This window comes from Heterostelium album (assembly GCF_000004825.1).
Source record: "Heterostelium album PN500 unplaced genomic scaffold PPL_contig15, whole genome shotgun sequence".
In the NCBI taxonomy this organism is placed as follows: Eukaryota; Evosea; class Eumycetozoa; order Acytosteliales; family Acytosteliaceae; genus Heterostelium; species Heterostelium album.
In genome coordinates this window covers 84,791-100,212 of record NW_008805092.1, presented here as the reverse complement: position 1 = coordinate 100,212, position 15,422 = coordinate 84,791, and the positions used below count along the sequence as shown (strand labels likewise).

The 15,422-nt window shown below is 30.9% G+C and overlaps 3 protein-coding genes across 3 annotated transcripts; 1 reads left to right on the top strand and 2 right to left on the bottom strand.

Annotated features, from left to right (window-relative positions):
• Positions 1-292: 292 nt before the first annotated feature.
• Positions 293-2,262, bottom strand: cycA (cyclin; the record flags this gene model as incomplete). The annotated part of the gene is made up of 3 exons (XM_020577104.1): positions 293-997; positions 1,083-1,970; positions 2,056-2,262. 3 exons carry the CDS (start codon positions 2,260-2,262, stop codon positions 293-295), a joined length of 1,800 nt encoding a protein of 599 aa, XP_020432778.1.
• A 5,946-nt stretch (positions 2,263-8,208) lies between these two features.
• On the top strand, positions 8,209-9,524 carry mpgA (mannose-1-phosphate guanyltransferase; the record flags this gene model as incomplete). The annotated part of the gene is made up of 3 exons (XM_020577103.1): positions 8,209-8,418; positions 8,556-8,903; positions 9,003-9,524. The coding sequence occupies 3 exons, from the start codon at positions 8,209-8,211 to the stop codon at positions 9,522-9,524; spliced, it is 1,080 nt and encodes a 359-aa protein (XP_020432777.1).
• A 196-nt stretch (positions 9,525-9,720) lies between these two features.
• PPL_06239 (uncharacterized protein) lies at positions 9,721-15,199 on the bottom strand (the record flags this gene model as incomplete). The annotated part of the gene is made up of 6 exons (XM_020577102.1): positions 9,721-11,256; positions 11,339-11,386; positions 11,473-11,967; positions 12,128-12,441; positions 12,647-14,608; positions 14,716-15,199. 6 exons carry the CDS (start codon positions 15,197-15,199, stop codon positions 9,721-9,723), a joined length of 4,839 nt encoding a protein of 1,612 aa, XP_020432776.1.
• Between the last annotated feature and the right edge of the window lie 223 nt (positions 15,200-15,422).

The window sequence follows — 15,422 nt, the reverse complement described above, 5'->3', positions numbered from 1 at the left end:
CCGAATGATGACAAACATATTTTTAGTATAACAAACTTTCATCTTTGCAATAAACAATCATAATTTATAATAAACTGCAATAAACAAATATATTTGTTTTGGTTTTTTGTTTGTGTTTCTTTTTTTGGTATTTTTTATTTTTTTAATTGTCATTATTCTTTTTTTGTTTGATTTTAGTTTTTTTTTTACTAATTTCTTTTTTTTTTTTAAAAAACATTTATATGTTTTTATGTTTTTGACTTTTGGCTGAAAGCTTTCTTTGTTTTGATTTGATTATTATTATTAAATTTTTTTATGGAATAACTGGGAGTGGACGGATATCACCCAGATGGTCTTTGTACTTGTTCTTGATGGTGGAAAGAGTAGATTCGCTTCGGTGAAGATTCCATAATAGTCGGACAACATTTTTGAAAAACGGATCGTCGGGCAATACTCGGGTGTAGAAGGACAACGTCGAAGTCCATGGGTGATTGGTGGTGATCATTGCCAGATAGACACAGGCCGCTGCCACAAACGATGGTAGGTAGGCAACGAGGTTGTAGTCCATCAGCGAGAGCTCACCGTAAAAGTGGGAGAGTGCCGATACGCGAGGATCAGCGGTGGTGGCAGCACGCAAGTGCCGCGACAAAAAGAATTTAACAGTGGGTGCGGTCAGTCGGAAATCGATGGCCTTTAGGATGAGCGACTCTGCTTCAAACAGTTGGTCGATCGAAAAGTAGTTGCCGGCCAGCGAAATTACCTCGTGTGGAGTGGGTGCGTGCACCTCCTCGTATTTACAGGCGATGAGGAACGATGCTGCTCCAATCATCTGGAATTGGTCTTTCTTGACCTTGACGGCGGAACAATAGCGATCGAGGTAGTTGATCGCCAGGAATATCGTTTCATTCTTGATTCTAATGTCAAACGCGATATCCACTATCCAATCGACTAGAATCGAACGCATATTTGGTTTGATATCCGGTTGAAATGGCATGTAATCTCTTGGTTGAGTTTTAATCTAATATATAATAATTAAATGAACAACAATATTAATATCTGTATGTATGTATTTCCATATTCTTTAAAACAATAGCTAATCATACTTGATTCTTTCTCATATTATCTTGAATGTCATGAATGTATTCTGTGCAATAGACTGGATCGCCATCTACTTCCATATCGATGTCATATTGATAAAATGAACTCCAATCTCCCCAAATATGATGGGCCATTGTCATTTGAAATTCTGTTTGTCGATCTACAATGATTTGATTACCAAATACAATATTATTATTATTTCTATTAATTTGATTATCACTATTTGAATTATTATTATTTATTACTGTTGCATTATTATTATTATTATTATTATTTAAAAAAGGATTTACTACTATATTATTAGTATTATTATTATTTCGATTGTTATTATTATTGCTGTTGTTGTTTTGTGGTGTTAAATTATAGTTATTATTGGTTGATCTTGAAGGTTGTACAACTTCACTCCTAACATTATTATTTTGAAAACTATTATTATTATTATTGTTGTTGCTGTTATTATGTATTCTTTCGGTTGATGCCAATAATGATGTCTTGTTGTTATTATTATTATTATTCGAATCTTGGGTGATTACACTATTGACTAATGTTAGTTTTGGTGGCTGAGATGGTTGATGATTTGGTTTGGCTGTTACCGCGGTGGCGCCAACCGAAAAAACACCTTTATGAGAAATGACAGTGCTGGATGTGATTTGAAGCAGTGATTGCTTTTGTTGTTGTTGTTGTTGTTGTGGTTGTGTTTGGTGAGGTTGTTGTTGTAAACCAATCACTGAGTTTGAATTAACTTGCTCAGTGTGGCCAATATGTTTTGGTGACGGACGACCATTATTATTATTATTATTTTCTTGTAAATTTTCTTGTAAAAGAGTTACTCCATTATTATTTTGATGATTATTACTATTATTATTATTATTATTATTATTTAAATCCATTTTCTAAATGATGATGATGAATTAATTAATTAATTATTTAAAAAGTTAGTAATATTAAAATATTTATATATAACAATTTAAACATTACCTGAATATCTTCGAATGTAGAAACAGCCACAACAACAGCAGCACTGTTGGTTGGCTTTATCTTTATCGGGTGAAAAGAAGATGGTCTGTTTGTAATATCACCGAGGGCAGATCTTTTGTTTGTGATCTTTGCCTCTTCCTCGATGCTCGGAGATTCTCTTTTATATGGTGGTCGGTCAATGATGATGTCGTGTCTTCTGTTGGACATGATTTAAATTATTCTTTATCTGCAAAAAATGAAATGAAAATGAAAAAAAAAAATGAAAATATCATAATTTAAGAGAAAAAGAAAAAAAAGTAAAATGGAAATTAATTTTTTGAGATTAGGTCAAACTCGTTCACCAAAATTATTATCATAATAAAAATCCCAGGAGATTTTGTAAATTTATACATACTTTTTTTATTTTAGTTTATTTTGTTTTTTTTTTATGATTTAAAGGATGTCAAAGCAACTATTCTATTTAAAAGAAGAAGAAGGATTCCTTTTCGATTTTAAAATGAATAAAAAAAAAAGTATAAATATAAATATAAATATGTATTATAATATTAAAATAATAATCTATTGAGTTTAAAATGTTTTTGAATTTTAAGATGTATTATAAAATTTGATGATGGCCCTAGTAGTATGTATTTATGAATGATGAAGTTGATATCAAGTGGTTTTAGGTTGATGACAGTGGTGGTGATGATGATGATGTTGATGGGGGTAATAGAGTGTCTTTTTGATTTAGATATGGTTTTTTGTTTTTAATATGCTATTATTTTTTGTTTGTTTGTTTTAAATTGGAAGGGTAAAGCTTTAGATTAAAGTAATTTAATTTAAAGATATGGGGATGAATATGAAGTGATGTGAAAAGTAAAATGTGTTTGTGTGTTGGTTGGTTGGTTGAATAGTTAATGAACTAATTTTAAAATAATCAAATGTTATTGATTTTTTGATGTTTAAATAAATGCTGGTGATAATTATATTATTATTATTGTTATTGTTGTTGTTGTTCTGGTTATATAATGTTTTTTTTTATGTTTTACTATTGGAGAGTTCTGGAAATGGGCAGAGGTTTGCAGATTTATATAAATATAAAATGATTTTGTTTTTTGTTTGTTTTTTTTATACCTTTTTTTCAATGATTTTAAATGTTTGGTTTGTTTGATCCTGTTGTTTTAATTGATTGATTGATTAATTAATTGATTGATGATTTAAGAGGTATGAGTAGTGATACTGTGATATTGAATATAAAGCAAATAGAAAATTGGAAAAAAGAGGCAAAAACAAAAAAAAATAGAAAAAAAAAAGCAAAAAAAGCTTGGAAAAGATTTAGATATAGATATGTTGTTTTGGTATGTTTGTTTGCTTAAATTGCTTGATTGTTGATGGAATTGGATGATGATTGATGATGTTGATTTTGATGATGTTGGTGTTGATGTGTTGTTGATGCTCCTACTACTACTACTTTGATATAATAGGTTTAGGTTTATTAAAAATAACTAATACTAATAGTATTAGTTAGTTTGTTGTTGTTATTGTTGTTATTATTATTATTGAAAATAAATATGAAAAAAAACAAGGATATTGGGTTATTATTTTAATTATTATATATTGTTATTGTCGACCCAGACACACAGTGTTGTTGTTATTGTTGCTATTGGATATATTGTTATTATTGATATGTGATTATTATTTATATATATATATATAATTAATATTAAATATTAATTTATTTATTTAAATAGTAGTTGTTGTTGGTTTATTTGTAAGAAAGAGTACTCTTTCCTTTGCTATTTGTACTTCTTTTCTTCTTCTTGTTGTTGGCAAAGTTGCATTGTAGTTCAAAAGCATCAGCAGCAGCAACAACAACAGCAGTATTATTTAGCAATGTGGATAGATTTGTGTTTTTATTATTTAATTTGATTTGATTGATTTGGTATTATAATATATAATAATAAGAATATTAAAAATGTAATAAGTATGGAACTATAATTATATAAATATGAGGAGTGAGAATGAGATGTATGAATTAAGATGTAGTTTAGAATATATTCTGTTGTGTCAGTGTTAACACTACACCTTTACGACGATAACAATTAATATTGTCAGGTGCAAGATCACAATAACATCAAATTACTACTATTACTACTATTACTACTACTGATAATAACAAGAAAGAAAAGCTCTTCTACCTTCAACAAAAAGGTCAAGTAGCCACCAGTTATCTAATTCAATGTATCAATGTAATAATGTGCAATAATAATAGATATAATAATAATTTATAATATTTATTGTTTGCTACCCAATCACTTTACTATTAATAATCACTCATCAATAAAGTGAAGTGCACTGCAACACAACCAATTAACTACTCCTGAAAAATCAATGCGGAAAGTAGGAATTACTCTATTTTTATCAAAAAATAAAAATAAAAATGAAAAATATATTTATAAAAACAAACAAAATAATAATAAAGATGTGAGAGAGCGAGAGAGAGAGAGATGAATGAATAAAAGTGCTGAATTTTACTGCTTGCTGATCCAATTGACTGAACTGAACAACTAACTAACAAACAAACAAACAACTAACTACAAACTAATTAAAGTCGAGCAGAGTTGATTGATTGAGTGGTTGGAAATGAATATTGTTTATTTGTTATAATATTGATTTGGGGTGGGTATTTAAATAAATAAATAAATAAGATAAATATTTAAATTGTGGGCAAAAAGTATATAATTATAAATTAAAAGCAAAAACAAAGCAAAAAAAAGTAAATTGTTGTAATGTTTTAAAAAAAAAAAAAAAAGCAATAAAAAAAACAAAATGATTATTTTAATAATAGATATGTAAAGTAAAAAAAAGGGTCAGATGTTCGATAAGCTCAACAAAGCTTATTAATTAGGATGATGATAATGTTGTTAATGTGCGCTGATTTTATTGTTGTTGGTTGTTGGTACACAAGTGTAGTAATGGTGATAGATTGATTTTGGTTTTTGATGTTTCAGCGTATTTTGCTACTGAAACTGAAAAGGTGTGCGTGTGTGCTGTGTGTGTGTTGATGGTACAATCATCAAGTTCAGCATCAATAAAAAGCTGAAAAACAAAAACAAAAAAAACTCAATCAACAAAAACTAGTAAAAAATCATCGAAACACACCAAAAATAAGTAAAAAAACAGACTATGTTATCCCCACTACTAGTTCAAAAAAGGAGCAATGTGATCGACATTTTGATTGTTTTTCATGCATTTTGTTGTTGTTTTGAAAACGTGAGATCGTTGAATTGGATACTGATGATTTCAATTTATGTACTTTTTTGTTTTGTTTTGTTTTTTTAAAGTATCTTTCTATTATTATTATAATATTATTTTTTTTTTTTGTGTTTTGTATTACTACTACTATTCTTAGTGAGCAGGAATGATGACCACAAGTATAGATAGATAAAAAAAATGATTGATTGAATGATTTGAGCGGTAATTACCAATCAATAACAAAATATGATTGATTAAAACAACAAATCTACAAATATATGTGTACATTAATATATTTTTGTATATGTGTGTGTGTGTGTGGTATGATTGTTTGAATGAGAGGGCGAGCTCTGTTTATTTAATGATGATGTTGATGATGTTGATGACATTGCCAACATTCATTGATGCTGTGTATGTGTAAGAGAATGGAAGGCGGCGGCGGCAAAAACAAATACATACATATATAATGTCATCAAGATTATTCGAATGGATAGGAGTTATGAATTATTGTGAACATCACTGTAACACTGTGTGGTGTTTGTATGAATGTAAATGAATGAGTGGTGTGTCAGAGTGATTTATCATATTTTAGCCCCAAATTCAACTATATATGGTATAATGAAATCAAAGGCGCTAAAAAGAGACAAAAAAAAATAAAATAAAATAGATAATACAATGACAATAACTAAAAAAAAACAAACAAAAGCAACTTATTAAGTTTTAAAATTAATCTATCAATAACATATCAAATCAAAAATGACCAATATAAAACCATCTAATCTATTTTATGTGATATATACATGCAAATATGGAGGAGATGAAGAGTGATATAAAAATATAGGGGTGATATGAGTTATATCTGATGTAAACTTTGATACTTACACTTACATAAATAATTTATTTGTTGTTGTTGTTGATTTATTTTATTGTTTGATAATAATGTAGCAATTATTCAATGATGTTATGATTATTCAAACAATGCTAGCACTTTGTGAAGTGCACTTGCTGCTCACTGAATTTGATGCAACTATGCATTAAAATTCAAATCAAAAACTTCTAAACAACTATAAAACTCTGTGTAAAAACCTGTAACTATATAACTATGTACTTTAAAAACTATATTTCAATATATATATATATATATATATGATTATTATACTTTGTTAAACTATTACTATAACTACTACTACTATTACAATATTATTATTTATTATTCTTAAATACTACTACTATTACTTAATTATTTATCGTTGCAATGTAAGTGTTGTGTATGATGAAGTCGGTGCAATGTGTTTTGCTGGTATTGATGTCAGAAATGCAAAGATAAAGAAGAAATGTAAAGTAATGATAATATAATGCAATAATTAAAAAAAAAAAAAGAAAAATAATGTTTTTTAAATAATAAATTTATGTATATATTTATATATATATTGTACAATGAAATGATGATGTTTTGATTGAGATTTGAATTAGATTACACTGTGTGGAATGGAAAAAAGAAAAGTAAAAAACAATGGACTAACTAAACAAAGTTGGTAGGTAGAGGAATAATGATATGGATGTGATTGATGGATGGATGGTTATGATAAATATTTATTAAAAAAATTGTTGGGAATTAGAGAACTTTAGTCAGAAGGTTCAATTTAACAAGAAAAAGTTGGAAATGTATATTAAAAAAAAAAAACAAAACAAAATAACAAAAAGAAAGAAATAGAGTGAAAAAAAAGAAAGAGATTAAAAAATGATGTTGATGACAGGCTAAAGAAACAATCAATTAATTGCACTTCATTTATAAAAAAAAAAATCATCAAAAAAAAAAAAAAAAAAAAAGTTTTCATTTTTGAGCGCTCAAAACTTTGTTTGTGACCCGGTTCTTCGCACCATAAACAACTTATTTGAATTTGACAATTATAGATTATTTATGACAAACAAAACAACAACAAGTTTGTGTAAATCTTGCAAAATTATATGTTTGTATGTGTGTGTGTTGTGTCATATGACATATTTTCATTCTTTTAGTTCATATGAATTCATTCGTTTAGTTCATATGAATAGTTTTCGTTTGCAAATTCCATGACACCAGATCTTTAAAACAAATAAATTTATAAATTCTTTTTTTTAAAAATAAAATAAAAATAAAATATCAATTTTTATAAAATTATAATTTCTATTTTTTATTTATTTTAAATATCTAAACAACAACACTGATGAATAATCATTTCATTACTGATCAGATAATTTGGTATAAAATTATCTTTAAATTGATTTTTTTTTTTTTTTTTTGTCGTTTTTCTTTTTTTAAGCATACTTATAAGATGAAAAAAAATCAGTTTGAAAATCCAAGTGAGGGGGTGCTTATGAGTCAACTCTCACCCACGTGTTAAATTTATCTTTGAAAACAAAAAAATATATTATTAATAAATTTTAATTTTTTCATATTTTTTTTGAACAACACCATTGAGGTATTGACCAAATTTTTAACTATGCATTAACACACACCACGCATTCTTCACCATATTAATTTAATTTTGACTTCCACACACTCACTCACCGGTTACAGCACCTGACCACACACCTAAAAACTGTTGTGCAATAATAATAAAATAGTAGTAAATTTAAAATAATATTAAATTTCATCTTCGAACCAACAACAGTTAATTAATTTTAACTATATACACACACAACATCACAATCAACAATCAAACAATTGTTGACTCACTCAACTAAAACAAAAACTAAACTAAATACAGTCCAACAATTTTTGTTTGTTCAATTTCAAAATAGTTTTTTTTTTTATTTTTATTTTTATTTGTGTATTTGCATTTTATAAAAATAAAATATAATTATAATAATTATAATATAAAATTATAACATTACTATATTTCTAAAACAGGTTTCTATTTATATATATAAAGAAAAATGAAAGCTTTGATTCTTGTAGGAGGTTTCGGTACTAGATTACGTCCATTGACATTGTCAGTACCAAAGCCAATCGTCGAATTCGCCAATAAAGCTATGATTTTGCATCAAATTGAAGCACTCTGCAAGATTGGTGTCAATGAAGTCGTTTTGGCCGTAAACTATAGACCACAGCTAATGTCTGCTTATTTGGAGCCATACGCTGAGAAGGTATGTAAGATAAGTTAAAAACTTTGTTTGTTTGTTAGTTTGTTTAGTTGGTTTGTTCAATAAATAGTTAGTTAGTAGATAATTGTAGACAAATGATGAAAGATATTAATGTTTAAAATCACTTCTATACTATATAGTTGGGTATTAAAATTTCATATTCACATGAAACAACACCACTTGGTACAGCAGGTCCACTTGCACTCGCTCGTGATCTTTTGAATGATGGTCAACCATTCTTTGTATTGAACAGTGATATTATTTGCGATTTCCCATTTGGTGATCTCTTGGCATTCCACAAAGCACACGGTAAAGAGGGTACTATCATGGTCACCAAGGTAGAGGAGCCATCGAAATATGGTGTCGTTGTTTATAAAGAAGATGATGGTGCAATTCAAAAGTTTGTAGAGAAACCACAGCAATATGTGGGTAACAAGATTAATGCCGGTATTTATATTTTCAATCCTTCAATTTTAGATAGAATAGAGGTATGTTTATTATTACAACATTAAAATTTATCTATTGGAATACAAAGAATAGAGATCAATTAATAACTAACTAACTATCTAACTATCTATATTTTATAGCCAAGACCAACATCTATTGAAAAAGAGATTTTCCCAAAGATGGCAGAGGAAGGTGATTTATATTGTATGCCACTCGATGGTTTTTGGATGGATGTAGGACAACCAAAGGACTTTTTATCTGGTATGGGATTGTATTTGAATTCTTTGAAACAGAAGGCACCAGAGAGACTTGCCACTGGTCCAGGTATTATTGGTCCAGTGCTCGTCGATGAGACTGCCACCATCAAACCGGGTTGTCTGATCGGACCAAACGTAACCATCGGACCAAACTGTGTCATTGAGGAGGGTGCTCGTCTGGTCAACACCACCGTGCTGGAAGGTGCCACCGTAGGAAAGAACAGTTGGATCAAATCTACAATCATCGGTTGGGAGTCTACAATCGGAAAATGGGTCAGAATGGAGAACACCTCCGTCCTAGGAAAGGATGTTCACATTGCCGACGAACTATATATTAACGGAGGAAAGATTCTACCGCATAAATCGATTACCTCTTCCATTCCAGAACCAGAAATTATTATGTAATATCACAACAATATTTTTAAATTGCAAAAAAAAACAAAAAACAAAGAAAGAAAACAAAAGATACAAAAACAAAACAAACAATAATAAAACAAACAACTTATATTATAACAACATTAAATAAAAGCAAATATAAAATAAATAAAAAAAAAAAACTAAGTATATACAATTAAAACAAAAAAGTTAGATTAAGTTATCTTTACAAAAGACTAACTTTTTTATTTCTTTGTGCAAGTTCTCGTTCAACTTTCTTCTCTTGTAAGTCCTTTTGGAAAGTGGTGTGAATCTTTAGAATCTTTTCTCTGGTTTCAATCTTGTTGACGTGATCTTTCATTTTCTCTTCGAGGAGCTCACGTCTCTTCTTGATACCGGAGGATTCGAACCAGTTGCTCGATGCCAACTCCTTGAGTTTGATCAGTTCCTCTTCAACTTTATTGAGTTTTACCAGTTCCTCTTCGATTCTCGATTTCTGTGCAAAGATATCCATACCGACACGGAACTCCATGTCCTCGACCATCTGCTTGAATGCCGATTTATAGAGTGGCGAGTAGGCGGTGACCATTCGTTCGTTGTCCGTCTGTTGGAAGCTGAGCAAATCCGATTGAATCAGATTGTTCAACGATGTTTCATCGCCCATGAACACATTGAAGAGAAGATCGTCGTAACTGACCATATCGGATTCAGCAATCTTCTTGATTGTCTCCCAAATCTGTGGTCTCGTCCATTTGAGTGAGGATTTCTCTTTCTCCCCTTTGCCTTTGGTGTCGGTTCTCTTTGACAAACCGAAACCTTCGGCTCTGATTTCACCCACGGTCTTGGCAATCATCGATCGCAGTACCACGTTGACCGGCTCGCCAGACATGACACGCTGCGAGAGGTAGTTGAGGTCAGAGTATCTTCCACCCAGAGTTTTCACAATCGTTTTGTAGTCGCCATCCTGGAGATCTCTACCTAAACGATGACGCATGTATTCCTTGGCAGACTTGGGAGGCACGTCATTCAGCTGAATCGTTGTGACTTGTCCACCACCACGATTGACCAGATACTTTTTGAGGATGTCGCCGGCAAACGGGTCGGAACTGATAAACACAACGTGTGCTTGGCTTTTCATGGTACAGGTGATGGACCATTGAATGATTGAATCCATGATGATGTTGGCTTTCTCCTTGTTTTCCATGGCGGCGATCGTTCCAAAGAATCCATCGATTACGATCAGCGGGTAAGGGAACGGTTCGTGTGGATCCTGAGGGAAGGTAGCTTCCTTTGTCTCGAGAGCCGAGTCTAGAATCTTTAGAATCTTTTGAAGTTGTCCACCGGTCGACGAATGGAATGCACCTTTTCCAGTGGGAATGAGAGCGTCTGCCCAACCGACAACATTCGAGTAGAGACCGAACGAAGGGAAGAATCCGATATCCTTTGACAGGTTCTCAATGAATTCCTCATCGTTGTTATTTACATCTTGTGAACAGTCGATCAATAGAGTATTCAATCTTCCCATGAGAGTACGATCGATAAGACTACTCTTTCCACTACCCTTTGGTGCACTGATCATAACGATCGAGTTGGGACGATAGTTGAAATGTGAATTCAAAATATCCTCTTCACTTCTAGTTTGCCATTCTTCAACCTCCTCCATTGTATATGGTTCATTAAGTTTCTCCAACATGAAATGTTTTCTAAGTGGATCGAATAATACAATAGTTAACAATGTAGCTAAAACACCAAGTAATGGAATCTATTTTAGATATTTTACAACCATATGGTTGGTTAGTTTAATATAATAGCTCTGACAAAAATATGAACAAATAAAACCATACCATAATTCTTGGATGATTTGTAAACATATCTTTAATCTTATTTATATTCTAGAATATTGAAAAAAAAGTAAATAATATTAGTATGATTTATAATCGAATATTAATATTTTGTTATCGCTCAATCAATCGTTTACCATCATTGCTTCATATTCAATAACTAAAGTTGTACCAAACTCTGGAAAGTATTTGTTGTGTAGACAATTCTTGGCAGAGACAGCACCTTCCATTCTCTTGAATTGTACAATCATGTATTTCGGTGAATCTTTTGGTAGGTTGTTTGGAAAGTACGCTTGTTTGATGTGTCCATACGGACGAAGTTGACGAAAGACATCGTCGACCGACATCTCTGCACCCTTAAAGTAGACACGCAGTGTTATACTCGGTAGTCTGCTTTCCATGTCTTCAACGAGCGGACGTCCCTGCACCAGTTTCGAACGAGCCGGTGACGATGCCAAGAAAAAGTGTTTATTCATCTCACGGAAACGCACTTCTATCTCTTGGGCGACAGACTCTAGCGTTTCATCGGGACCGGTATTGTGTTTTCTGAAATGAATGTATGCACCACCCTCCTTGATTCTCTTTTCAAACGATATGATCTCAATATTCTCTGGAAACATTGCACGAATTCTCTGGGTAATAGGTATCTTGAAAAGCAACGATCTAAAATCCAATCTAAAAATCTTTATAGGATACAAGTTATTCACCCAAACAATACCTGATATTATATGCTTTAATGATCATATTAGTTTTAATCAAATATATATGTAATCAACTTGATTAATTAATTACCTTATCTTTTTCATCTTGTTCTTGTTCTTGAGTTGAAGTAATATTGTTTACAACTTTCTTTTCGAAATCTACCTCCCAAGTTGGAGGAATATAATAATTTCTTCTATTGAGTAAATCGAATTTATTGGTATACACCGTATTGTTATTATTTAGATTGTCTTTGTTTGAATGATTTGACAATGATGAAAATGATCTTAATGTCGATCTATTGTTGTTGCTATTGAAATGGTTGGCCTTGTAGATAGAATGTGTCAAACCACCAACTATTCCTATACCAGACCGTGGTAAAGAGTTGTATATATATTGATTTAATGCTTTATTATTTATATATTTTAACATATCTTTTTATTTATTACAAAATTAATTTAATAATACAACGAATCAAAGTGTTGACTGATCATCAACTTATGCTTAAATTAATTCGGAAAATAAAAGTTTTAATAATTAAAAACAAACAGTCATCTTTTTTTGATGACCAAAACAATCTTTTTTTTTCTGTTTTTATTTGAGTTTATATACAAATTACGTCATTTTCATTGTTATTATTATTATTTTGCTGTGAATTATAATTGTTTAATGATTGACTATTATTATTATTATTATTATTGTTGTTATTGTTGTTATTCTTTGAAATTGCAATTGTGATATCACGATTGAGTGATTCAATTGGTTGTGCAAAACTATTTCTATAGGATGGATTGTTGTTGATGTGTAACAGTTCTTCAAGATCTGTATCTTGTATTCTATTGGTCATCAGTTCGTCAAAGAGTTGTGGTGAAGGATCGGTGATAACTTTTACTCTTAGAATGGTTTGCATGTACAACAGGTAATAGTCAATGAGTGTGGTATCCATATGTTCACACTTTAACAGATTACTCGAAATATAGTAGTGTGAGATTGTTGATTTCCTTTTCATTCCAAAGTCAATATAGTCATTCATCATCTGATTGATCTTGATATCCAATTCATCTTTCAGGTCGTTGATACCAGTAATAACCAATGTGATATTATTATTATAGTTAAAATTATTGATATTTTGAGTGTTTCTTTGTTGAATAGCAGTTTGAACTCTTGACCTATATTGATCGGAAACAATAAACTCTTTCAGAAACTCAATGTCCAAGAATAAAATTGATTTCTGAGTTGTAGGTATATTGTTGTTGTTTGTCGATAGTTTGTTCATGAATGGATTCTGTTTGACGGCACTGTTCAGTAGCCGACCAGAAATCACCATACGTTCGTTACTAGTCCAGCTTTCACTCAACAACGATGCAAACATTGAAATGAAATTGAGTGTTTCGAAACTGGATTGTGTTTTCACCAAATGAAACTCTTCGCTTGCCACCAGTTTGTCGAGTGACTTTTCAATGTCTTCGATTGGACGCGCACCACTATAGGTGTGTTTCGAACCTTCGAGTACATAGAACATTCCACCGGCATTGAGTATCTCTACAGAGAGTGTACGGAATCGCTTGAATTTGTTATCGTAGAGCAAGCTCTCCACATCGTTCCAGGTGATTCGCTCAACGACAAACGGAAACAAATTCAAATTGTCCATAGTGAAATTCATCAGGTTTTGCTGCGTCGTCGTAAAGAGAAAGTCACCGAGAGCAAACTTCTTGTAGACAGCGGTGATCTGCATTTCCTCGAGTGGCTTCTCGAATGCCGTCCTGTTCTTTGCGCTGTTGGTATCGCTGAGGATACTCACGTATTTCTGTGTCAGTTTCGGTACCAGGCTGTTTGTCTTGACAAACTTGGTTCGCTCGAATGAAAAGTCGTGCATCAACTTGCCAATGTTCTTGCCGAGCGCCGTCTGGTAATAGAGTTCACCATCGGCAGCAATAAGGTTGCGCTCCACCAAGCCAGACAGCCGTTGTTTAAAACTACCAAACTCTTGCGATTTCAAGTCGTATCCACAGAATCCCTGAGAGTATGAGATGACATCACGCTCCGACAGTCTCTTATTGTTCTGAATGGAGACTGCCGACATACAAGCGAACCAAACCGATTGAAATATAGGAAACATAACATCGTCATAGATTAAATCTTCATTATCGCTACCAATCATCATACTATCATTGTCATTGTCATCATCTAAATTCATATCGTCACTAATTCTAATAATACTACTATTGTTGTTGTTGTAGGTAATATGATTACTATTAACTAAATCTAAAGCAAATGGTTGCTGTTGTGAACGATTCAATATTGAAACTCTTGGAATAATTGGAACATTTCTATTTGGAAACAACTTTAACCATTTGTTGTTCTCTGCTTCTATTTGATGAAGTTTCTCTAGTAATACCTGATCTGTACTATTCAATATGGTACCATTTCTCATTATGACTTCAAAGGTGACGACTTCTCTCGTTGGCAAAGGTATATTGTATACTCTCCTAATGAAATGTTCAATAGGATCATCTTTATCCCTATCGAATCTACAATACTCTTGATATTGTAATTTCAACTTTTTTAAATCAACTAAAAAATAATGTTGTAAAAGTACAATGTTGTATTAATTAATTATGTTGTTCGAAGAGTATAAACCATTTAATAAAAATAATAATAAAAAAAGAGAACATACCTACTTTTTTTAAGATATTGTTTAATTTGTAATAGATTTCCCTGTAGCGAGATAGGAGGAATTGATTCATTTTCAATTAGCTCTCTAATTGATGTCATTAAATTGATATATTTCGTTTTAATCAATGAAATATCTATGTAATTAATATTTTCATTATTTATATTTTTATTGGTGGATGTGTTGTTTACTTGTTGATGTTGTTTTTGAAGTTGTCTTAGTTCATCTAGTTGTTTATATAACATTGCAAGTAGTATTGGATTCGATACAGATTCAATGATATCATTGTCGTTGAATGAATGTTCACCGATCAGTTGATCGGTGTTCACAGACAATCTCGTATTATTATGATAATAGTAGTCTTTCTTTTTAATCTGATTCTTGAACAACACTGATACTCTATCATTCCTATTGAATGCAATAGATTTCACCAGATACTCTAAATTTGGTTTATCATATAATGTATGATCTCTTATCTTTAGATTTATCATTATTATTTATTTCTACACCTAACAAACTAACAAACAAAACAAAACAAAACAAACTATCTATTTACAAGCATAAAACAACAACAAACAAATTTAATATGAATATAAATGTCTTACAAACAATGACAGCAACCACACACTTTAAATTCTAACGCTTAAAAAAACATATAAATGGACAGATATTTTTGATTTTTTTATCGACAATTAAAATAAAAAGTATTCAGAA